The 26,266-nt window shown below is 38.2% G+C and overlaps 1 protein-coding gene across 2 annotated transcripts in view; it reads left to right on the top strand.

The window, feature by feature from the left end:
• The window catches only part of LRRC69 (leucine rich repeat containing 69), a gene marked incomplete at both ends in the record, with an annotated part of 99,786 nt that overhangs the window by 23,593 nt on the left and 49,927 nt on the right, over positions 1–26,266 (top strand). Inside the window, 3 exons of one of the 2 annotated variants that reach the window (XM_080801911.1) lie at positions 13,115–13,241; positions 16,778–16,850; positions 23,271–23,466. The exons of the other annotated variant lie outside the window; for it this stretch is intronic. Coding sequence (XP_080658037.1) covers positions 13,115–13,241; positions 16,778–16,850; positions 23,271–23,466 — 396 coding nt within the window. The remainder of the gene's footprint in view (positions 1–13,114; positions 13,242–16,777; positions 16,851–23,270; positions 23,467–26,266) is intronic. 2 annotated transcript variants of the gene reach the window in all.

The following is a 26,266-nucleotide window of genomic DNA, read 5'->3' as shown; positions in this document are numbered from 1 at the left end:
GCAGTCTTGCTAGAATTGAGTCCTCCTGCCCACTATCAAGGGGCTGGGCTCTGAGGAAACTGGTTTTTCAGTTTTTTGTTCTCTGGAGGTTTTGGAGGTTTTTTTTTTCCTCCCCTTGGTGGATTTTTACAGTTCTTTGGAGGTTTAGAGGAAAGCAAACTGCACCCAGACCTCTGTCTCAGAGAGAAGCCTCAGTCTGTTCCCCTCTGGGTGCTCCAGAGCACATAAATTACCCCTCTGCCACTGGCAGAGCACATTCCCAGTCACAGTCTCAGGGGTCGCAGTAACTCCTGCTTTTACCCAAAACCAGGAGAAGTACTAGTCCAGAGAGCTGGCTTCCAGCAGCTGCCTCTGCCACGACTGTCTGGGTAGGTCCAGACCACCAGAGAGGTCCCAACCAGAGATAGCACACTGAGATTTTCACGCTGGCCAGGGCTGGGAGTGTTCAGACTCTCACTGGTACTAGAGAGCACGGGCTAGCCCCTGCACGTACCTCTCTCCAGGTAGGGTGTGGAGGGCGACTCATACCCCAGTCGCCCAGCACGCGTGCAGAGTGCAAAAGGCTGTGGTTATAGAGAGCGCCAGCTGGCATCCACACCAGACTCTCTCATGCGCACCACCACCCAGACGCTCTCATGCATGCCAGCAGCTCAGGGACCAAAGCCTGGCTTCTTCGCTGCACTCTCTCTGGCTCAACGAACCAGCGGCGGCCGTCCTGGGTCTGTGGGCTTAAGTCCCTGTCCCTAATCGCCCGATTCCACCAACTTCCCCTTAAGATCTTTTGCTCTTTTTGAGCGCTTTCAACCAGACTCCAAGTTAATGCTGGTCCCCAATCCCAGGGCACTCTTGTATTGGGGTATTACTTTCCAAAGGGTTGCTTCTGGTGGCTCTCTCCCCCTTTTGTTTATCTTCCAATATCAGTCCGATGTTCACATTCTGCTTTACCTGTCCACTGGTGTCTTCTGTCCCCGTAGAGATCCAGAAGCGTATAATTCTAATATCAGGCTGATTTCATGGGTGATCAGAGTTCTTTGGTAGATAATCAGCTCACTTTAGGGGACCGGTTGTAACAGCGCCTCCTAATTCTCCACCATCTTGTCTCCACTCCTTGGGTTTTCTACATAGAGTATCATGTTGTCTGAAAAGAGTGAACGTTTCACTTCTTCTTTGCCAATTTGAATGCCTTTTATTTCTATTTGTTGTCTGATTGCTGAGGTAATGACTTCCAGTACTATGTTGAATCACAGTGGTTAGAATGGACATCATGTCATGTTCCTGACCTTAGGGGAAAAGCTCTCAGTTTTTCCCTGTTGAGGATGATACTAGCTTTGGGTCTTTCATATATGACCTTTATGATGTTGAGGCATATTCCCTCTATCGCTATATTTTGGACAGTTTTTATCAAAGAAGAATGCTGTATTTTGCCAAATGCTTTTTCTGCATCTACTTAGAGGATCATATGGTTCATATCCGTTCTTTCATTAATGTAGTGTATCACGTTGATTAATTTTTGGATGTTGAAGCACCCCACAGTCCAGGAATAAATCCTACTTGGTTGTGGTGAATAATCCTTTTAATGTACTGTTGGATCTGGTTAGCTAGTATCCTGTTTAGAATTTTGGCATCCATGTTCATCAGAGATATTGGTCTGTAATTCTTTTTAGTGGGGTCTTTGTCTGGTTTTAAGATCAAGGTAATGCTGGCCTTATAGAATGGGTTTGGAAGTTTTCGGTTCATTTTGGGGAACAGTTTCAGAAGAATCGGTATTAAATCTTTAACTGTTTGGTAGAATTCTCCTGGGAAGCCATCCGGCCCTGGACTCTTATTTGTTGGGAGATTTTTGATCACTAATTCAATTTCTTTGCTGGTTATGCATCTGCTCAGATTTTCTATTTCTTCCTGTTTCAGTTTTGGTAGTTTATATGTTTCTAGGAATTTATCCATTTCTTCCAGATTGCTCAGTTTGTTGGCATATACTTTTTCATAATATTCTCTTAAACTTTTATTTCTGTGGTGTTGGTTGTGATCTCTCCTCTCTCATTCATAATTTTATATATTTGGATACTTTCTCTATTCTTTGGTAAATCTGGATAGGAGTTTATCAATCTTAATTTTTTCAAAGAACAGCTCCTAGTTTTGTTGATCTGTTTTTTTTTCTTTTTTTCTCTACATCATTGATTTTTGCTCTAATCTTAATATTTCTCTTCTCCTGATGGATTTAGGCTTTATTTTCTGTTCTTTTTCCAGCTCCTTTGGATATAAGGTTAGGTTGTGTATTTGAGAACTTTTCTTGCTCCTCAAGGAAGGCCTGTATTGCTACATTCTTCTCTCTTAGAACCACCTTTGCTGCATCCTAAAGGTTTTTAACTGTCATATTTTCTTTCTTTCTTTTTTTTTTGAAAGATTATTTATTTATTTATTTGACAGGGATCACAAGTAGGCGGAGAGGCAGGCAGGGTGGGGGGGAAGCAGGCTCCCTGCTGAGCAGGGAGCCCAATAAGAGGCCTGATCCCATGACCCTGGGATCATGACCTGAGCCAAAGGCAGAGGCTCAACACACTGAGCCACCCAGACACCCCTGAACTGTTGCATTTTCATTTTCATTTGCTTCCATGTATTTTTTTTTATTCCTTCTTTAATTTCCTGATGGACCCATTCATTCTTTAGTAGGATTTTTTTAACCTCCATATATTTGTGGTTCTTCCAAATTTTTTCTTGTGGTTCACTTCAAGTTTCATAGCTTTGTGGTCTGAAAATATGCATGGCATGATCCCAATCTTTCTGTACCAGCTGAAACCTGATTTGTGACTCAGTATGTGATCTATTCTGGAGAATGTTCCATGCGCACTTGAAAAGAATGTGTATTCTGCTGCTTTAGGATGAAATACTCTGGTAGATCTGTGAAGTCCATCTGGACTTCCTTGTTGATCTTCTGCTTAGGTAATCTGTCCATTGCAGTAAGTGAGGTGTTAAAGTCCCTTATTATTATTTTATTATTATCAATGAGTTTAAGTTTGTTATTAATTGATTTATAGATTTGGCTGCTCCCAAGTTAAAAGGATAAATATTTACAATTCTTAGATTTTCTTGTTGGATAGACCTCTTTATTATGATATAGGGTCCTTCATTTCTTATTATAGTCTTGTTTCAAATCTAGGTTGTCTGATATAAGGATAGCTACACAAACTTTCTTTTGATGTCCATTAGCATGATAAATGGTTCTCTAACCCCTCACTTTCAATCTGGAGGTGTCTTTGGGTCTAAAAGGAATCTCTTATAAGCAGCATATCTTTGGGTTTTGTTTTTTTATCCACTCTGCTACCCTTTGCTTTTTGATTGGAGGATCAATTTGTCCATTTACATTCAGAGTAATTTTTGAAAGATATGAATTTAGTGCCATTGTATTACCTGTAAAGTTGTTATCTCTGCAAATGGTCCCTGTTCCTTTCCAGTCTCTTTTACTTTTGGACTCTCTTTCCATTCAAAGCATCCCCTTTAATATTTTTTGCTAGGCTAGCTTAGTGTTCACAAGTTCCTTTAGTTTTTGCTTGTCTTGGAAACTCCTTATCTTTCCTTCTACTCTGAAGGACAACCCTGGATAAAGTATCCTTGACAGCATATTTTTCCCACTTAGCATGTTGAATATATGCCAGTCCTTCTGGCCTCGTAGGTCTCTGCAGACCAGTCTGCTGCCAGCCTTATGTGTCTACCCTTGCAGGTTAAGAACCTCTTGTCCCAAGCTACTTTTAGGAATTTTTCCTTATCTTTGTAATTTGCAAATTTCACAATATGTTGTGGTGTTGGCCTATTTTTGTTGATTTTGAGGGGAGTTCTCTGTGCCACCTGGACTGAAACACCTGTTTCCCTAATCTGGGGTTTCTTAGCTATAATTTGTTCACATAAACCTCCTTCCCCCTTTTTTTGCTCTCCTTCTTCTGGGACTCCTTTAATATGGATATTATTTTGCTTTATGGAATCTCTTAGTTCTCTAAGTCTACTTTCATGATCTAATAGCTTTTTTCCCTTCTTTTCAACTTCCTTATTTTCCATAATTTTATCTACTGTATCACTGATTCACTCTTCTAATTCATTCATCCTTGTTTTTATGGCCTCCGCTTGGGACTGCATCTTGGTAATAGCATTTTTAACTTTGGTCTGATTAGATTTTAGTTCTTTTATCTCTATAGTAAGGGATTCTCTAGAGTCTTCAATGCTTTTTTTAAAGACCAGCTAGTATCCCTATAATTGTTGTTTTAAATTCTAGTTCACACATCTATTTCTATCCATATTGATTAAATCCCTGGCCGTGAGTACTACCTCATGTTCTTTGTTTTTGGGTGAATTTCTCCATCTCATCATTTTTTTTTCCATAAAAGAAAAGAAGAAAGAAAAAGAAACAACAACAACAACAACAACAATAGCAGTAGCAGCAAATCACAGATCCTGGGTGTGTTTTAGTCTGGTTGTTAAAGAAACCGGGTCCCAAAATAAATAAATAAATAATAAAAAAATACAATGAAAGGATACAAAAAGTAGAATATATATAAATTAAACTTTAAAAAGAACAAAAAAGAATTGAAAAAAATAAGAAATAACTGGAAAAACAAAATCCCTAAAGAATAAAAGTACAAAGGATACTAGATACTATTGTCCCCTAGAGCTGAAGCTTTGCAGCCCTCTATGATCAGTAAACGTGGTGTGAGCAAGTTGTTTGTGTTGGTCTTCTAGGGGTGGGTCCTGTTGCCCTGAGTCTGAGGTGGATTTGTCCTACTGGAAGTGTACCTGTAGTGTGAAGGGAAGCAGGACTTGATGTAAGCAGCTCCAGACTCCACTAGGTGGTGCTGTTTTGCTCCCTGAAGGCTTTCAGCATTGATGGGCAGCATAAATATGGGGGTGCCCAGCTCTCTAGCTTGGGAGCTGAAAATTTGTGCTCCCCCACTCTTTGGTGAGCTCTCACAGAAGAGCAACCACTCATCTCCCCAGTTTCTGTCAGAACTCTGTGTTCACCCTGCCTATGTCCAAGCTTTTTTTTTTTTTTTTTTTTTTTTTTTTTAAATCTTAGGCATGTGACTGAGTTTCAAAACTCCCAATTTTTAGGGACCTCTCACTGTTCCTCCCAGGGAGAGTGTCCCAACGCTTCTGCCTTTTGCTGGACCCATCCCAGGAAAGCTGTCACACAACCGCAGAGCAGTTCTCAGTTTATGGCAACACAGAGCAGAAAGCTGGCACCTAGACTTGCTGTTCTTAGCTGGCTTCCACACTCCTACACTCGGGAACAGTGCCTCACTAAGGCACCACTTGTTCTTGTGACCCAGGGGGTCCTCAGATCACGGCGTCACACCTGGGATTCTGTGCCACTTCAACACCTGAACACCTTTAAGCCAGGCATGTCTCCTGGTGCAGCAAACTTGTAAAAGTTCCCATTTTTCACTCCATTCCTTATAATGCTTTGTGGGAGCCTCCTTAAGCAGACCTCTTCCTTGCTGCCATATACTCAGCTATATAAAACCAGAATCAAGTCTCTGCACCTCCTGTCTCCCAAAAGGTGGTTGCTTTTCTACTTGTAGGCTTGCAGTATTTGTTTTCTCAGACTTCTGATGGATTTCTTGGGTGTTCAGAATGATTTGATAACTATCTAGTTGTATTCAAGGGATGAGACATCATCATTTATTTATTTTTCATTCATTGGACTGCTGTTCCCTTGCTGTAATTGTGTAAGTGTCTTGAGGGTAAAGATCTTACAAGTCTTATTCGCCTCTATGTATCTAGCATCTGGAACTGGTGGCTCAAAGTAGGCATACAGTGCATATTTTCGAATGAATACTGACCCACTTGCTTCCTTATAGATGATGATATGGACAGTTTAGATTGCATTTTTCATAATTTGTTTGTGGATATATTTCTAAGCATCAAAAAACCTAACCCACTTTATAGTCAAGCTTGATTACATCGTGTGAGTTCCCTTTGCTATACCATGAAATCAAGTTACTGTGTTACTTGCAAGTATCTGGGCCATGCCCTTAGATTTTGTAACACACAATGACAATATATATAACTCATAGATGAAAACTTATGACATAGTATGCAAAATAAGCACTATACAGGTTGTGCCCTCAGAAATACCTGGAAAGCATTGATAGTGTGAGAAATCACAAGTTCAGTTCTTTGTTATTCACTTTAAAAGTATATGGTGCCATATATTCATTGGAGACAATTTTCCATGAGTCTGTTATATTTTTGTACATCTCTGCAGGCAGAGGCACTGACTATCTTTGTTCTGAACAAAGTTTTGGGGAACATTTATATAGCAGAAAGCCTTGGAAATTAGGAATTGTGTCTTCCTCTAGAGCAAAGGGCAAGCACAGTTACTGTTTGTTCTAAAAGATCCAGGTTCCCTAAATTCATGGTTTCTCTTCTGTAACACAGTCCACAGCACATCCGGATATCACTTGGTTCTTTTTGCATTGCTGGTGCAAAAATAACAATATTCTGGACATTGTTGCTGTAGGTAATAAAATGACCTTTGTCTCTTGCCCAGAGGTCTCATGCTTTATGCCAGCATCTATGAAATGGTGGCAGGTTAAATATTAGCTTGCAAATTGAATAAAATCACAGCCCTTTCAGTTCCTGACTCTTGTATTTCTTACTGTACTCAAATAGATTTTGTTGAGCACTAGTTTACTGTTATGAATTTCTCACTAAATTTAGGCAAAAGAAGGAAATCGACTTGATTTTTGGAAAAGAGATTTCAAGTAGCCACTGCTGTAGACATATAATGGTTCCTCAAAGATGCCCACATCCTAATCCCCACAATCTGTGAATATGTTAGGTTACATGTCACTGAGGAATCAAGGTTACAGATAGAATCAAGGTTGATAGCTAACCTTGAGATGAAGAGATTATACTGGAAATTATGGGTAGGCCCCATGTAATTGTGAGATTCTTTAGGAAAGGGTGAAAGATTTATACAATCAGATGAGAAAACAGAGTATAAGTTTCTTTAAATATGGAAGACAGAATCAGAGTGATGTGATTTGAGACTTCACTAGTCATTGCTGGTTTTGAAGATGAAAGTGAGGGCCAGAAGTCACAGATTCACCCCTTGACTCTCCAGAAAGAAACACAGCCCTGTCAACACTTTGATTTTAGGTCCGTGAATCCCATTTAATTTCAACTGACCTCCAGAACTATGCAATAATAGATTTGCCTTATTTTAAGCTACTGAATTTGTGGTAATTTGTTATAGTCCAATAGGAAACTAATATAGTCACAGGCTCTGGATTGAGTCTTTCTATTAGAATGGCTACATGAATATGTTTTAACTTCACCTGTATAAAAGAATATGGCCGATGCACCTGGGTGGCTCAGTCAGTTAAGCATCTACCGTCAGCTCAGGTCATGATCCCAGGATCTTGGGATTGAGCCCTGCATTGGGCTCCCTGCTCAGTCATGGTGGAGGAGGGCATGGAGTCTGCTTATCCCTCTCCCTTTGCCTCTCCCTCTCCCTGCTCATGCTCTCTCTCTCTCTCACATGTGCTCTTGCTTGTTCTCTCTCTCAAATAAATAAAATCTTCAAAAAAAAAAATAAGTCTTTTAAGAAGGTACATGATGGTCATTTCAGTGGAAAACATGTATAAAAGCAAAAACTTTTCCATGAATTCTAGGGACATGGAATTTTTTAGTAAATAAACTATATCTACTTTACATTAATTTATTAACATACATCCATACCAAATGCCAAATACCAAATGATATTTAAATATAAGCCATAACTTGCCTAACATTTCTTATTTTTCTTGTCTTATGTTAAAGTCATTAATTTGTCAAGACTCTCATGATTCTGGGGCACCTGGCTGGCTCAGTTAGTAAAATATGAGACTCTAAATCTTGGAACTATGAATGGAAGCCCCACCCTGGGTGTAGAGCTTACTTAAGGATAAAAAAAAGACTCCTATGATGCCTTTTTTATACACTTTAATATTAAATCTATGAAACTTCGAGTTGGTAATGAAATATGAATGGTAAGTTCTGTCTGGGAGTAAAAGAAAAGATTCTTTTTGTATTTTAAAAGTTATGATTAGATTTCAAATCAAAGAAAAGTGCAAATTTTTAGGGACCAGTTCTGTATCATCCTTTTATTAGATTAGAAGATCAAGGAGGGTCTTTCTCTCTTATGTGTGGTTCTTCCAAGTCTGACCAATCAGACATTAGTATGATAGGAGGACCTCAGATCTTGGGCTATATTTCTGACTTCAAGAAATTAATTCCTTTGCCAAGTTTTTTTTTTTTTTAACTTTAATTTTTAAAAAAGATTTTATTTATTTGAGAGGAGAGAGAAAGTGAGAGTGCACATGCATGAGGTTGGGGCAGAAGGAGAGGGAGAAACTGAGAAGAAAGTCCAACTCAGGGGTCAATCCCAGGACCTGAGATCATGACCTGAGCCCAAGGCAGACACCTAACTGACTGAGCCACCCAGGTGCCCCCTTTCTTCTTTAATTCAAGTATAATTAACATATGCTGTTACATTAGTTTCAGGTGTACAGTATAATAATTCAACTGCTCTATATATTTCTCAGTGTTCATCACTTTCAGTGTACAAGATAAGTGGGGGGATGGGTGAAATAGATAAAGGGGATTAAGAGTACACTTATCTTGATGAACCCTTTGCTGACTTCTTAAAGGTTTTGATTGTGTGGGTCACGATGTTAGGATACTCTTTGAGATGCTCAAGCGAATTATCAGCGAATCATTTGTTGTGTTTTTAAATGCCTTTACAATGGTTTCTATTATAATTTTAATGAAGTTCAGTGTTTTAAATAAAAATTAAATTGTGCTTTAATTAATATAAGATGTTTGAACATAAAGCTCAAATGAACTTTATTTTTAAAGCTCATTTTAAATATATGTGAAATTGTTTAAGATTATGCTGACATTTTCTTAGGTTACATGGATCTCAACAAAGTTCTTTAAATTCATATTATAAAATCACTTTAAAGTTGAAATTGTTAGGTAATATCACATATATATGGGAAATTGTCAAAGATATAAATTTTGAATAGAAAGAATTTTATATAGAATAACTAAAAATAATGATGCTATTTTTAACAGCAGTCACTTTAGCTGGCCTTTCCCTGGTTTGAATTATTACATTATTTTTAGCACATTCAACCCAACATTCCTCATTTCCATTCAGTATTTTTATTCTGACATACACTTTTCTTGTATTTTATCAATTTAATTTTTCATGCAGCATACCTACTAAGACTATTTTATTCTAGTTTGTTTTTTTCTACCAAGTTTTTACTTAAATTCCAGTTTGGTAACATACCTTGTAATATTAGTTTCATGTGTAGGATTTAGTGATTCATCACTTAAACACCCAGTGCTCATCACAACAGGTGCCCTCCTAAATACCCATCACCCATTTAACCCATCCCCCCACCCAATTTCCCCTCCAGCAACTCTTTTGTTTTCTATAGTTAAGAGTCGCTCTGTGGTTTGCTTCTCTTTTCCCCTGTACATGTTCATCTGTTTTGTTTCTTAAATTCCACATATAAGTGAAATCATATGGCATTTGTCTTTTTTGACTTATTTTGCTTAGCGTAGTACTCTCCAGCTCTATCCATGTCATTGCAAATAGCAAGATTTCATTCTTTTTTATGGCTGACTATATTATGTTGTACATATAGTCATATCTTTAACCATTTATCAATCAGTGGACATTTGGGCTCTTTCCATAATTTGGCTATTGTTGGTAACACTGCTATAAACATTGGGGTACATGTATCTCTTTGAATCAGTACTTGTGTACCCTTTGGGTAAATACCTAGTAGTGCAATTGCTGGGTCATGGGGTAGTCCTATTTTTAACTTTTTGAGGAACCTCCATACTATTTTCCAGAGTGGCTGCACCAGTTTCATTCCCACCAATAGTGTAAAGAGTGTTCCCCTTTCTCCACACCCTTGACAACATCTGTTGTTTCCTGTATTGCTAATTTTAGTCGTTCTGACAGGTGTTGAAGTAATATCTCATTGTGGTTTTGATTTGTATTTCCTTGATGCTAAGTTATGTTGAGCATCTTTTCACGTGTCTGTTAGCCATTTGTATGTCTTCTTTGGAAAAATGTCTATTCATATATCCTGCTCATTTTTTAACTGGCTTTTTGATGGGAGGTTGAATTTCAGAAGTTCTTTATATATTTTGGATACTAACCCTTTAGGAGCTATGTCATTTGCACTTATCTTCTCCCATTCCATAGGCTGCCTTTTATTTTTGTTGATTGTTTCCTTCACTGTGCAGAAACTTTTTATCTTGATGAAAACCCAATAGTTTATTTATGTATTTGTTTTTTTAAAAGATTTTATTTATTTATTTAAGAGAGAGAATGAGAGAGAGAGAGAGAGAGAGAACATGTGAAGGGGGAGAAACAGAAGAAGCAGACTCCCTGCTGTGATCCTGGGACTCCAGGATCATTACCTGAGCCGAAGGCAGTTACTTAACCAACTGAGCCACCCAGGCGCCTTACCAATAGCTTATAATTTTTTTTTTTTAAGATTTATGTATTTATTTGAGAGAGAGAGAGTGAGGGAGTATGAGATAGTGCATGAGGAGGAGCTAAGGGAGAGGAAGAGAGAATCTCAAGTAGACTCTGAACTGTGTGGAGCCTGACATGGGGCTCAATCGCACAACCCTGAGATCATGACCTTAGCTGAAACCAAAAATTGGATGCTCAACCGACTGCACCACCTAGGCACCCCTAATAGTTTATTTATGCTTTTGTTACCCTTGCCTCAGGATATGTATCTAGTAAGCAGTTGCTATGACCAATGTCAAAGAGGTTACCTCTATGTGTTCTCCTCTAAGATTTTGATGGTTTCCTGTCTCACATTTAGGTCTTTTACCCATTCTGGATTTGTTCTTGTGTATGCTGTAAAAGTAGGGTTCTTTTGTGTTCTCTTGTGTATGTTGTAAGAAAGTCCACGTTCTTTTTCATGTGGCTGTCCAGTTTTCCCAACACCATTTGTTGAAGAGACTGTTTTTTCCCCCTCACTGGATATTCTTTCCTGCTTTGTCAAAGATTAGTAGGTCATAGAGTTATGGGTTCATTTCTCCATTTTCTGTTCTGTTCCATTCACAAACATGTTTTTGTGCCAGTACCATACTATCTTGGTCATCACAGTCTTGTAATATACCTTGAAGTCTGGAATTGCTATGCCTCCAGCCTTACTTTTCTTTTTCAAGATCGCTTTGGCTATTCAGGGTCTTTTGTGGTTCCACACAAATTTTTGGATTATTTGTTCTAGCTCTGTGAAAAATGCTGGTCATATTTTGATGGGGATTGCATTAAATGTGTAGATTGCTTTGGATAGTATAGACATTTTTACAATATTTGTTCTTCCAGTGCATGAGCATGGAATGCTTTCCCATTTCTTTGTCTCATTTTCAATTTCTTTCAAAAGTGTTTTATAGGTTTTGGAGTATAGATCTTTAACCTCTTTGGTTTAGCTTATTCCTAGGTATCTTAGGGTTTTTGATACTATTGTAAATGGGACTGATTCCTTGATTTCTTTTTCTGTCGCTTCATTATTGGTGTAGAGAAATGCAGCAGATTTCTGTATGTCAATTTGTAACCTGTGACTTTACTGAGTTCATGTATCAGTTCTAGCAGTTTTTTGGTGGAGCCTTTCTGGTTTTCTATACAGAGTGTCATGTCTTGTGCAAATAGTGACTTCTTCTTTGCTGATTTGGATGCCTTTTATTTCTCTTTGTTATTTGATTTCTGAGGTTAGTACTATGTTAAATAATAATAGTAAGAATGGACATCACTATCATGTTCCCGATCTTAGGGGAAAAGCTCTCGGTTTTTCCCTGTTGAGGATGATATTAGCTATAGTTCTTTTACATATAGCCCTTATGATGTTGATGTAGGTACTCTCTATCCCTACTTTGTGGAAGGTTTATGTCAAGAGTGGATCCTGGGGGCTCCTGGGTGGCTCGGTGGGTTAAGCCTCTGCCTTCGGCTCGGGTCATGATCTCAGGGTCCTGGGATCGAGCCCTGCATCAGGCTCTGTGCTCGGCAGGGAGCCTGCTTCCCCCTCTCTCTGCCTGCCTCTCTGCCTACTTGTGATCTCTGTCAAATAAATAAATAAAATCTTTAAAAAAAAACTTTAATTAAAAAAAAGAGTGGATCCTGTACTTTGTCAAATGCTTTTTCTGTATATATTAAGATCATATGGTTCTTATCCATTCTTTTATTAATGTGATGTATCACACTGATTGATTTGCAAATATTGAACCACCCTTGAAACCCAGGAGTAAATCCCACTTGATCATGGTGAATGACTGATTCTTTTAATTTAGTGTTGGATTCAATTGCTAGTTATTTTGTTGAGGATTTTTGCATCCATGTTCATCATGTATATTGGCCTGTAGTTCTCTTTTTTAGTGGAGTCTTTGGTTTTAAGATCAAGGTAATGTTGGTCTCATAGAATGAATTTGGAAGTTTTCTTTTCATTTCTATTTTTGGAGCAGTTTCAGAAGAATAGGTAGTAACTCTTCTTCAAATGTTTGGGAGAATTGTCCTGGGAAGCCATCCTGCCCTGGACTTTTGTCAGATTTTCGATTACTGATTCAATTTTGCTGCTGGTTATCAGTTTGTTCAAATTTTCTATTTCTTCCACTTTCAGTTTTGGTGGTTTATATGTTTCTAGGACTTTTCCATTTCTGCCAGATTGCCCAATTTGTTGGCATATAATTTTTCTGTGGTGTTGGTTGTGATCTTCCCTCTCTCATTCATGATTTAATTTATTTGGGTCCTTTCTCTTTTCTTTTTGGTAAGTACTGGCTAGGGGTTTATCAATTTTATTAATTTTTTTCAAAGAACCAGCTCTGGTTTTGTGATCTGTTCTACTGTTTTTGTTGTTGTTGTTGTTTCTGTATCATTGATTTCTACTCTAATCTTTATTACTTTTCTTCAGCTGCTGGTTTTAGGATTCACTTGTTCTCTTTTTAGATCCTCTAGGTATAAAGTTATTAACAAAAGTTCTTAATTTTTTCTCCATCTCATTTGAAGGTGAAAAATGCATGAGTTCATTAAATTTCTATATGTTTACAGTTGACAGTACTAAATCTGGGAAACAACCTTTTGGAAGAAATTCCAGAAGAGGTGAAATACCTTACATCTCTGAAGAGGCTTCATTTATTCGGAAATAAGATTTGTAAATTTGCATCTGGAGCATGTGGTAAGTTAGTCAAAGAAGAGCAACATTATGGAATCAAACTTAAACTTCTTATATTGGACAAGTAAAAAAGTAAAAAAAGATATTTTACCTTTTAATCTTTTTTTGTTGCAGATATTTACACACTATTCTTGAAATTAAGGAATTTGGGGGACATTTTTTTCAACTATTGTATTATCTATTTCTCTAATGTGGACCTAAGAAAATAAGTTAGTATTAGATTTTTCTAAATCTAAAATCTAAAAAAGAAAACCTTCCCTTTTCAGAGTCAGTGTACATTTTGACCCTTGACTCTAGAGGCCCTTTCTCTGTGCCTGTAAGGAAACTGGTTGAAAATCAAATTAAGAAAAACTCTTCTTGTTCTTTACACTTTTTATTGTCTCAATGTTAAGCTACAATATTTGATCAAGATGCTAATTTTAAAATCAAAGGAGAATTTGAAAAAAAATATGAGATCCAATAATTGACATTTTTTTTCTTTGGTGTTTCCTTTCTACTTATAACTTCTCCATTGAATAGGATACTCTTCTTATTTAATATAGGGAGAGGGGCTTAAGGATAAAACACAAGACAAAGAGATCTAGATGATTTTTATAGCTTCATTGACCCGTGTACAGCACTTCATCATTCTATGTCTTTGTCCTTATTAATAAAACTAAAGGTATGTTTTGTGAACTTTTGAGACATGGGTGCTAGATATAATCACTGTCATCATCAAGCAGCATTTATTGAGGCTATCACTGCATGGGATGCTAAATTAAGGGAATATTTGGTAAATAGCACAAATAGACTTGGTATGATCTCTTTACTTTAAAATCCTGAATCATGTATCTTGGGGAAATAGTTTTTCAAAACAAGAACTGTAGTAAACACTTACCGATGCTTATGCATGTTATATATGCAAACCCATAGATTCAGGGTTCAATTACACTTCACCTAGAAAGAAAACAGATTACATAAGAAAAAAATTAAGGGTGTGAAACAAACACAATTTTATAAACTATACTGAGGGGACAAACTTAAAACCTGACTTACATAAATAATATTATGCAACCTAGTTAACGCTAATTTAGGTTTCCATAAAGAAATTTTTTTTTCCTCTGTGCCCTTAAATAGGAGGTTTATAAGATATATGTAACCTGTGTACACTGCCCCTGGATGTCTGTAGTTGCTGTATTTCTTGGTTTTGGGCTGTTGAACTTTGAAAAGCCCATGTGAATGACAAAGAATATATTTTATGTTGTGTCCTTATTATCCAAGAGCAGAAGTAGTTTAGTGTCAGGGAGTTGAGCGCTATCCAGCCTGTACTACATGACCCAGTCACTTTGACCAGACCAGACTGGGCCAGGGCTAGACATGTGTCCCAAGATAGGCCGATATTAGTCTTTTTCTTGGGAATTATGGTAGAAATCTAAAACAGTGTAACTGGTCTGAGCTCATATGAACTAAGATAGTGGTTGCAACTGGTGTCCTGTGAGCTGAAACTGTTTCTGAGCTGAAACTGATTCACAAATAAGTTGGTTCTCTTTTGACAGTCTTTTAAAAAATTTGAATTAGAGTACCAAAATTTGCAAATCAGAAGAGTTCATTAACAACAACAACAACAACAACCAAACTGGATCTCCCGCTCTTCTTTGTTTTAAGAAAGAAAGACTAGGCAACACTGGAATCACATTCCTACATGATAACAATGGCCAGGGGCTGGCTGAATGGCAGCTGCCCTGTTAGATAAGACAGGAGCTCACCAATTCTGCACTCCTGCATGGTACACTCCCACCAGGGCCACTAGGATGTTCTGAGTTACCTTCTCAGTTCCTGTAGGCATTTCAGTTGGAGAACTGTCTACCCTGTCTGTGAACATTTAAATGCAGCAATTGTAGGATGGCTATGAATGTATGGAAAATTAGAGAAAATCTACTCAAAAGAGAAAGCCTGGGGAGTAGGGGAAAGAGAGGGGTAGGGAGAGAAAGAGAGACAGAATATAAATATGAAGTTGAGAGAAGCTGTAATGAGAAATAAAACTCTGTGTTTTTCAGAGATGCCCTGAGAATGTATCCATTAGACTTTGAGAAACTCATGCAAGAGACAGAGTATTAGCCTGGAGCGGGGTGTGGGTGTCCTTGCATATTACAACTTGTTTTAGTGGTTCAGTCCAAGAAACATGAGAAGCCCAGGAGACCCAGCATGAGCATTTCTGTAACTATGAAGAGCAATCGAAGGCCTATGTATATACATACACAGCCAATATGTATAGATGAACCTATAATCATGTAGCATTACATATCAATTACATGTATACATACACGTATTTATGTTAATATGATCCCCCTACCCCCATGAGCTAAGGCCCAGTGTGTTGGACGGCCCGCACAGCCATGGCCAAGCCTAACAGGGAGAAAAGCCTGCCATGGAGATGTACCTGGAACTGCCTTGAGTCACCGACTTTGAGTTCAAGGGGTTGGTGGTGATGCCTCGGGAGATGGACCTCTACGAGCAGATGGCGAGCCACACCATGAAAAGGCGGCCGGCCTGCAGTAGAGCACCAACTCAGAATTCCGTGCAGGGGAGGCTTTCTGGGCCACCCCGTGTGTGATGCACACTGCTGCCAGTCCAACGAGCGGGGAAGAAAGACAAGCACACAGGCCCCCAGTCCGTCCGTCTGCTCTGCCTTGAGCTCTGCGCAGAGTCTGGTGGTCTAGGAGGATCTATTCCCCACAAAATGCGCCAAAGAATGCCTCAGCTCCTTCGCACCTCAGGTGAAGAAGATCCCCAAGTCCCCGTGCCAGGTGCTAGGGCGTCTACTCGTCCTTCTTCAAGGTCACACTGGCCCTAGAGCTGCTGCATGGACACTTGTTCACACTGTGGGTCCCCTTCGTCCTCCTCTCCAGGGAGTTCCACCTGAGCGGCCGTAAAGAGAGTGCTGTCATGGGCCCCCTGCCCGAGGTGCTGTGCAGCAGTGGGGCAGCGGCGGGAGCACAGGGGCGTCGGAGCCCGTTGCACAGGCACGCGCACGTGCGGAGAGACGGTGGTACACGTACCTGCGTGAGTGTGCGTGCACGTGCCCGGCTGGCGCGCAGGAGGTCTGCCCGCTCACGCTGCCCAGCCGCGTGCCCGCCAAGGTGCTGGTGGCTCGTGCCTTTGACCGCTCTCCCTACGTGATTTTTCTGATGGTTGGGTGAATGCCGCCAGTAAGGAGGACCCTTTGGATTTCATTTATTCGCTCAACATTTATGGAACAGCCCTTTTGAGTTAAAACTAAAACAAAATGCCCCTGAGTTCAGGTGCCGCTTAGTTTCTGGTTCCAGTTTGTGGTGAGCCTGGCTGTGCTCTCTGCTCTTGGGCGCTGTGATTTAGCTTTTTAATTTGGTGACGAATTCCCTCTATTTTGTTTAAGCTGGTTTAAGAGAGTATCTGTCAACAGCGACCCCACGAGACTTGGCCAAGGCAAGAAACCAGAAGGAAAACAACGGTATATAGAAAAGTGGCTACAAGTTATTCTCTAAGAGATAGCTAACGTGACTAAAATTATTTCCCAACAGATGGTTTACAAAATTTGATTCTGCTTAATCTGAACAACAATCAGCTCACATGGATTCCTCCAGAAGTCGGCAGGTAATTTTGTTTATAGCTAGACTTCCAGCCCCACCCTGGTCCTCTGAACCTCAACCTCATTGTCTGGCCTCAGCTCTCCGTGGGGTTTGTACCTGGCAAAGAGGCATCTGAAGGACTGAGGCAAGCCACTACTTTTAAGCAAATGATTCTTTAAACACTTGAGGGAAATGAAAAATAGCATGACTTGGCGGTCTAAGTGTAAAAGTGGGGATTTGAAATCTAAAAGTTCTAAAGTTGATTGCATTATTGGTTTCCTAACTCTGGGGTTCTTGGAATTTGCTCTGATACAGAATTGAGAACATTAAATTTTATTTCGTGAAGTACTGGAAACCATTTTCAGCTTAATGGAAAAAGTCATGTAAAAGCAAAGTCTTGAAAATCAATATGGCATTTTCATTAACCACCCCACACACATTTTCTTATTAACAACAACAACAAAATGCTACACACCTTATCCTGCACATCTGCACAGATGGGCTGCAGTTACAGTGGCTTTCTGGAGCCAGCTGAGGGCCTCGTCCTTCTGCAGGCAAAACACTCTCTTGGGTTTTTCCTCTGACAGATGGAGAGAAAACCCTACTTGGGTTTACTTGACTTTGGAGACTCTCTTTATTGCCTGTTGAATGGAAACAGATGTTTTACAACATAAGAGCATCCAGATTTTTAAAGGATACAAAACTATGAACAGTCCTTAACAAAGGGATTTGTGCAGCACCTAAAGTCTATTCCAATTCACTTGTCTATACTTCTAGCCAATATGTTTTGCTTCCCAGGGAGATTTTCACAGAGAAAGTAATGTTTTAAGTCAGAATAACTAGGAAAAATTTTAAGTGATCTAATTTCTGAAGAAGAAGACTATTTATAACAATGAAGATGCCAGTAGGTGTTTGCTTGCTCTTTCATTTATTCAGCTTCTCAATGGGATTTGTGTATCAATGATATAATGAAGAAAAGGGAAGATCTGGCAAACTGGGCCATATCTTTGTGCCACTGGCCTTATGAGTTTGGGCAAGTAATTTAACTGCACCTTAGCTTTCTTATCTCTAAAGGAAAAAGTTTGAGTAGATGAACTTTAAAACCTTTACAGTTATAACACTATGATTTCATAATCTATTAAGCTTAGATCTGTTTGGAGTATTAAGTATAATAGTCAAAGAACTGCATAAATCTACAGTGACATTTTAGAAGATGAAATGAAAGCTTTTGCTGAAAAATGTAGGATTGCAAAATAGTTAAGTCTACACTATTTTATAGATAATTCTGGATTGTCTGTATTCTGACTGTGTCCTATATGTAGGCTGATAGGTCACCTCCTCAAGCAGGATTCCATTTTCTGACTTTGAGAAAGTTTCTTCACCTTCCCATACCTTAGTGTCTTCAGCTGCAGCATGAGGACAATAATAGTGCCTATTCATAGGGTTGTTTTGACAGTTAAATATGCAAATTTGTCAAAAATATTTAAGATTGAGCCTGGGACATAGTAAGTGCTCAGTGGATGTTAGCTTTTCTTATTATAGGTTCTTGTTTTTATTCTTCTTTTTGTTCCTCCCATTCATTCCTTTTTAGAGAGGAAAGATGGACTTACTGGTAAATTTGGGAAAGGCATTTAGTGTACATGGCTCAGTGTCCTCCTTTAAGTCTGTCATCAAGTAAGCAGTTTCCTTAGCAGGAAAGGCCGTGACTGGGTGGGTATGTTTTTTCAGGGGAGGACTGAGAGATGGGGAGACTGTTCATGTCAGCTCTATGCTGATGTGTGAATCCCTTCTTTTAAAATCCCATGTCTTATTTCTCTATTTGTTTAGAACCTGGGAGGGGGAGATATCTGTTTGTTGGCTAAACTACAAAGTGTTGGTTAATGGACTTGGAGTCAAACCTGGACAGGTCAGAGTTTTGCCCCTAAACAACCCTGTCTCGGGCAGGGCAGCACAGCCACAGAAGTAAAAGAAGAAGGTGGGCATCTTGGGGACAGAATCTCTCTGAAAGAAAGGGAGAAAAGAATGGACTAAGCCAGTGGACTCAGTTTTTTTCTTCAAATTCACCACTCAGTGCAGTTACTCTTCAGTCTACTGGAGAGGAAGGGGGCAGGGAGAAGCTGCAAATGTGCCTCTTACAGTTTTTTCTTGGAGGAATGGAAGTTCTCCCTGCTCCTGGAAATGGAAACAATAACACATCCTATTTTTTTCCTCTGCTCTTTGCTCAGCCAATGAATGATGGCTATTTACAGTAGCCTCTGAGCTCAGCTCCATGCCGTGGAATACCAACAAAATGAAAAACCAACTGCCATAGTAGTAATTCTGAGTAGAATCAATTAAAGTCGTGATTATAACAGTGATTAGTGAAGAAAATTCCTTGTCCTACAGAAATTTCTCCACAGAACCTGCTCCACACATTTTCGCTTTCTTTTAACACTGGATCATCCAGTTTTGACTGTATATCTTCTCTGCAAATGACTTTGCTCCGTATTTTACCAAGAAATTTGGCTCCCTCTTTATCTTGCCTTTCCAGCCTCTTTATCTGGCCTTGAGTAGACCTTAAGACAAAATCTACCTCTTGCCTTTTCTCTCTTGCTCCCCATTCTCTTCTTTATAGTCAAACTTCTCTCAATCTATTGCTTTTGTTTTTTCCCTTAAAATTCTCTTTTTTCTCTTCATTCTACTTAGTATTATTTTTAAAGACCATCAGTGTCCTTTGGGCAATCAAATCTAATGGTATTTTCTTGCTGCTGAATACAAATTCCACAAAAATCACGAGTGTTCCATTCAATAAATTTTGACCAATGTACACACACCAATAAGGTATTGAACGGTTCCTTCAAACCATGCACACTTCCTGAATTCTTACCTCTCATAAGCAACTATTATGCTCATGCACACTTCCTGAATTCTTACCTCTTATAAGCAACTATTGTGATTTCTACCTCTACAAATTAGTTTTACTTGTTCTAGAGCTAAATAAATTGAATCATAGTCTATATTCTTTTGTGTCTGTCTTTTGCTGAGCATAATTTTTTTTTTGAGAGTCACCTTATTGTTGCCTTTGTTGTTTTTTGTTTATACCCAGTAGTATTTCATTGCCTAAATTATGCCACAAGTTATTTTCGCCTGTTCTGGGACATTTGGATTATTTCCCATCTGGGGCTATTAGGAATTAAGATATTATAACTATTCTTGTGGAAGTCTTTTGGTGGACATATGTTTAATTTATTTTTCATTTCAATTCCTAGGAGTAGAGTTGTAGAGTCACGGAGTAGGAGTATAAGTGTATATATGTCAATTTATTAAGAGCTGCCTGTAGTTTTGCAAAGTGATTGTGCCATTTTACATTCTGGCAGTTTTTAAAATGTTTACCATCATAGTTGGTATGAAGTCATGTCTCATGGTAGTTTTAATTTGCATTTCTCTAGTGTCTAATGACAGTTCAGCACCTTTTCATGTTCTCATTTCCCATTTTTATGTCTTCTTCTGTGAAGTGTTTGTATCAAGTATTTTTTCCATTGGGATAAATTTGCGGTTTTTTTCTTTCTTAACATTGAGTTGTAAGAGTTCCTTATGCATTCTGGATACAAGTGCTTTGATAAGTGTGTGTATTGCAGATAGCTCTTCTAGTATGTGGCTTGCCTTTTATTTTCTTAACAGTACCTTTAGATGAAAGTTAGTTTTTAACTTTGGTGAAGGCCAATTTATAAATACTTTTATTTAAAGATAAGTGCTTTCTGTGGCCTTTATAAGGAAATATTTGCTTATCCCAGTTATCAAGATATTATCTTATATTTTCTTCTACAATGTTTATAGTTTTAGTTTTTGTATTTAGGTCTATGATTCATCTCAATTAATGCTTGTGCGTAATGTTGGGTAGTAGTCAAAGTTCATTTTTTCCCCACATTATCCTATATTTTCCTCTACAAACTATAGTTTTAGTTTTTATGTATAGGTCTATGAGTCACCACAAATTAATGTCTGTGTGTGATTTGGTAATGGTCAAAGGTTATTTTCTCCCGTATGTTTATCCAGTTATTCTAGCACCAATTGTTGAAAGACTGTTTTTTTTTTAATTGAATTGTTTTGACATCCCCAAAGTCAAAATACGATTCATTGTGTCTCTTTGACTCTCCCTTCTATTGCATCGATCCATTTTTCTATAATTTCTCTAAATAGTATTTTAATTACTGTAGCTGTATTGTAGCTTTGAAATCAGTTAATATGAGTCCTTTGACTTTGTGTTTTTTATAATAGTTTTGGTCACACTAGGTACTTTGACTATCTGTGTAAATTTTAAAATTGATTTGTCAATTTTTACACAAAGAAACTTAAGATTTTTATTTGGGAGAGAGCCTAAGTGGTGCAGTCAGTTGAGCATCCAACTCTTGGTTTCAGCTCAGGTCGTAATCTCAGGGTCGTGTTGTTGAGCCCCGTGTGAGGCTCTGTGCTTAACAGATTCTGCTTCAGGCTCCCTCTCCCTCTCCCTGCTGTGCACACTCTCTAAAATAAATAAATCAGTCTTTAAAAACAATTTTTATTTGGGCTAAGTTTAACTGTAGATCACTTTGGGGAGAATGGGCATCTTAGCAATATTGTTTCTTTTTATATGTGGGCAAGATGTATCCCTACTTTTATTTAGAGATCTTTTAAATTCTCTTAGTCATAATTGATAGTTTTCAGTATAGATGTCTCTCATATCCTTTGGTAAATGTTTTTCTAACTATTTTATGGTGGCTTTTTAAAAATGTTGCTGTAAATGGAGTTTTTAGAACTTTCATTTCCAATTTTTGTGGCTATAGTATAGAAGTACAGTAGATTTTTTAAAAATAGTGAGTTTATAGTATATGATCCTGCTTCTGGTTCTAGTAGTTCTAGTAGTTTTGTTAGTTTGTATTACCTCTCTTTAATATTTAAAGCGTCAGGGGGTGCCTGGGTCGCTCAGTGGGTTAAAGCCTCTGCCTTCAGCTCAGGTCATGATCCCAGGGTCCTGGGATCGAGCCCCGCATCGGGCTCTCTGCTCAGCAGAGAAGCTCTGCTTCCTCCTCTCTCTCTCTCTGCCTGCCTCTCTGCCTACTTGTGATCTCTGTCAAATAAGTAAATAGAATCTTTAAAAAAAACCAAACCATTTAAAGTGTTGCCCATCTCTTTAATTTTGAAATATTCTCCTCCTGTACCTTTAAAGATTCTTTGTCAACCTGGTTCATCTCCCGTTTCTCTACTCATGCCTTCTCTAGGTGCCTTTTTGTTTTGTTTTTGTTTCTGTTTTTTGTCAGATGTTCACATTCTTCAAGAATCTTTACCACTTGCTGCTTCTCCCTCTTCTTTTGCCCTTTTTATTGTTCTTCCTCTCAATCTCATCTATTCACATGGCTTTCCTTGTCAGGTTTGCAGTCTTCCCGAGTCCGCTTCACCAGGCCTGACCACTTCCCTTCCGCCAGGCCCCCTTTTTTAATGGTCTAAAACATATCACCTCATTCTGTATTACTTTGATCTCAGCACATTGGACCTTGAGATTATGATATATTTTCATTCTTTGCTTTGTAAACAGACACATCTTGAGTCTTGGCACTGTTATCTACTAGATGGGTGATTTGGGTAGGTTGTTTACTGCCTCTGATGTTTTGTTTTCCTCATTTCTAAATTAAGGGTAATAATTCTAACCTTAGGGTTGTGGTGATGATGTAGTTTAATGCACAGGTACCTCGTTGATGCTGAACATTACTAATTTCTTTTGTTTCTTTATTCAAAATATTAATATTTTCTCACCTTCTATTGCCCCCTCTGTTGGCCTGATTTTACAAGTTCTGTTATTCAAAGCCAAGTTCAAATGTTTATTCTCCCAAAATGCTTGTGATATACCTCCCTAGCATACCTGCAACTGGAAACTCGAATTTCCTGAATCCCTTTCTCCCTGTCTGATGGAGTTTCCTAACTTCATTTTATGGCTCTAATATCTCCTTCTAGACCATGATATCCATAATGGGAGAATTTATATCTTCTTTGTATCTTCTGCGCAACTAAGTAGTTCTCACATCTGTTTGTTGCAGGATATTTAATCTATATCTATACCTCTATCCACTTATGTCCACGTATACATGTATGTGTATATTTGTGCATATCTGTGTCTTCCTTTGTCCTCTGTCGTCTTCTTCAATATAGCCAATGTATACATACAAAAAGTGAAAATAGAGTTTTCTCTCTCTTAAATCAAGGTTTTGATTACATAATATTCTTTTAACATAAGCAATCTGATTATAAAATATCTTTAAAAATTAAATTATAGTAAAGATTTTTTTATGCTCGAAGTATTTGTAGTAGTTGTGAACCCATGACTAAAGTAAGGCTCAGATGAGCTACAAAAAAATGAATTGACACATGGCTTCTGATAAGTAAATGGGCTTTCTTATTCTCATGAATTTCTTTCACATACTTTATTTTTTAGATTAAAAAGCCTTATGTATTTGAGTATAAATCATAACCAGCTAGCCAGCATTCCTAAAGAACTTTGTTTTCTTAAGAATCTTTCTGAACTTCAACTTAACTACAATCAGCTCATTTACATACCTGAAGAGATTAAGTTCTTGAAGAAGCTCCAGAAGCTTCTTCTGGTCAGAAACAACATTGAAGTTTTGCCAGAGGTAAGCAAAACATGGAACCAAATTTTCTTGGGGAAGAGCTCATTATGACACAGTAGAGAGTGATTATGGAATAGATTTGGACATCTGAGTACAAGCCATCATTTTCTTTCCCTCCGATTAGGCATAGTCTGTTCCCAAAGCCCTATGACGAAAGAGGGTTATAACTTGGATATTCTACGTAGCTGGGGTTGTCAGATTTAGTAAATAAGGGTACAGGATGCTCACTTAAACTTGAATCTCAGATAAGGAACGAATAATTTTTTAGTACATATATGTTCCAAATATTGCACAGGACATACTTATACTAAAAAAAAAATTGTTGTCTGAAATGTGAATTTAAGCGAACCTCTTATATTTTATCTGGAAACCTTATGTATGGCATAAATTTTAAGTACCTTTTGGTTGTGGAATATGTGCTATATATCTTCCATTTTTCCTACATATCTCTTCTCCATCTTTTTCCAACATGTTTTGTGCTTGGAAAACTGACCTGCATGGGCATCAGTAAGCTCCTCTGTCCTCTGGCTTCCTCTTGGATATGGCCAATGAGAGCCACTAGTAGGAGGAGAAAGGGCAGGAGGAGAATGAGTACCAGATGGTATTCCCATGGTACCCTTCCTGATAGAATGTTGTAAGTTGTCTGCTCACTTTTCTGGTAGACCGTAATGAGTATTAGGTGATCCTCATGTGGACCATTACTACTTCCCCTTGGCTTTTTAGGCCCATAGCTGGAAAGAACTCCTTGCTGTTGCCAGCTTTTGGGAACTTTGTGGGAACCTTGCCAAACTTTTATAAATTATGGCTTTATTAAACTCTCCTCAAATTTCCCAGTTTGAGAGTACAGTTTCTTGCTAGGAACTTGTCACTGAGTTTACCTTCCTTCCCTATGCAAATTAAAGTTAATTTGATAGGAGGGGATGCATGTCATGCAGTAAGTTGAGGAATACAAAAAGTAGATCAATTCCTACTGTTTCATTTTTCTCTCAAGAGGATATTCCATTTAAAAATTCTGGGTGCCTGAGTGGCTCAGTTGGTTAAGCATCTGGCTTCAGCTCAGGTCATGATCCTAGGGTCCTGGGATTGAGTCCCACATCAGACTCCCTGCTCATTGGGAATTCTGCTTCTTCCTCTGCCTCCTCCTCTCTTTCTGTCTCTCATGAATAAATAAAGAAAATCTTAAAAAATAAAATAAAAATAAATAAATAAAAATTCTGTGCAAACTGTAATGTGATCTGTGAAAAAGTATATTTCAAAAATTTTATTCTTCAATTCCTTAAAAAAATCCCAATTTCTGCAGATGAGTAAGAACAGTTCTCAAAATTACAAACTAAATCTATTAAAAGTGTAATACCTTTATGTGAGGGAAAAACAGTAACAGTAGTACCACGATCATTGTCATGAAGCATTATATTGTTTTGTGTTCATAACAACTCTGTGATATTGCTCTTCTTATTAAACCATTTTATTTCATTTTTTAAAAATGTTTTATTTATTTGCAAGAGAGGAAAAGCGAGTGAGAACACAAGTGTGGGGGAGGGATAGAGGGAGAGGGAGAAAAGCAGACTCCCTGCTGAGCAGGGAGCCTGATGTGGGGCTCAGACCCAGACCCTGAAATCATGATCTGAGACAGACACAGACAGTTAACCAACTGAGCCTCCCAAGCGCCCCTATCCATTTAAAATAAGGAACAGAGAGGTTATATGACTTGAACACAGTTTGCAAAGATCAGAGAAGGAACTCAAATCCATGTCCGTCTGACTTAAAAGTCTGTACTTAAACTCAATATTCTTACTACAATTTTTTTAAAAATCCTGAGGAGTTTGGACTTTAAAAAATTTAAATGCTAGTAGGTCCTGTCCTGAATTATTATATAAAGAATGCCTATGATTATATGTCCTTGTACATTTAATATGATTCAGCCTATCATTGTTCTTTTTGGTCCGCATTATAAATGGTAAGACATTATAGGAAATAATCATTTGTTTTGATAATGAACAAATTATGAATCATTTTCTGGTACATTATATTTTTTAAAATTTTAAAGTTTATTTCTATATTTTTAATTTTTAAAAAGATTTTGTTTATTTATTTAGAAGAGAGAGCATGAGCATGAGGTGGGGAGGGGCAGAAGGAGAGGGAGAGGGAGGGAGAATCTCAGGCAGACTTCTTGCTGAGCACAGGACCTGATGCTGGGTTCCATGCGGGCCTTGATCCCAGGACCCTGAGATCATGACCTGAACTGAAATCAAGAGTTGGGTGCTTAACTGACTGAGCCACCCAGGCATCCCTGGTACATTATGAATTACGTGTATGTTTGCACACGGGTGTGAATGTATATGCCCAATTCAGTCACATTGGGCATGTAGATAGAGACAGTAACAGATTTTATTTTTTTATAAGGAAAGGGTTGTGTCAGCACAGTGCTAAGCGAAAGGTAAAATAAATGCCTTTGGAATTGTTGATAGACCTTTTACACCAGTTTTCTGTTTTTTAAAACTGCTTTATATTTTGATTTTAGTAATATCTACCAAGTTCTCACTATAAGGCCTTTCAGTAAGCACTTTCTGATTAGTAACTTATTTAATCCATTCAATAACCATATTAAAGTAAGGGCTTCCATTACCATTTTCATTTTACAAATGGGGAAACTGAAGTATGAAGAGATTAAGAAATTTGTCCATAGTTGCATAGCGTCAGAGGTCAGATTTGAACCTACAAACAGTCTAACTCTTGGCCACCATGTTGCCCTGGAGTAGTCGGAAGAAATGGAGACCATACAGAGTCTGGCACCCCTGGACCT

The sequence above is a fragment of the Martes martes genome, assembly GCF_963455335.1.
Source record: "Martes martes genome assembly, chromosome: 4".
NCBI classification, from domain to species: domain Eukaryota; kingdom Metazoa; phylum Chordata; class Mammalia; order Carnivora; family Mustelidae; genus Martes; species Martes martes.
The sequence above is the reverse complement of the archived record's forward strand: the minus strand, read 5'-3'. Positions and strand labels throughout refer to the sequence as shown.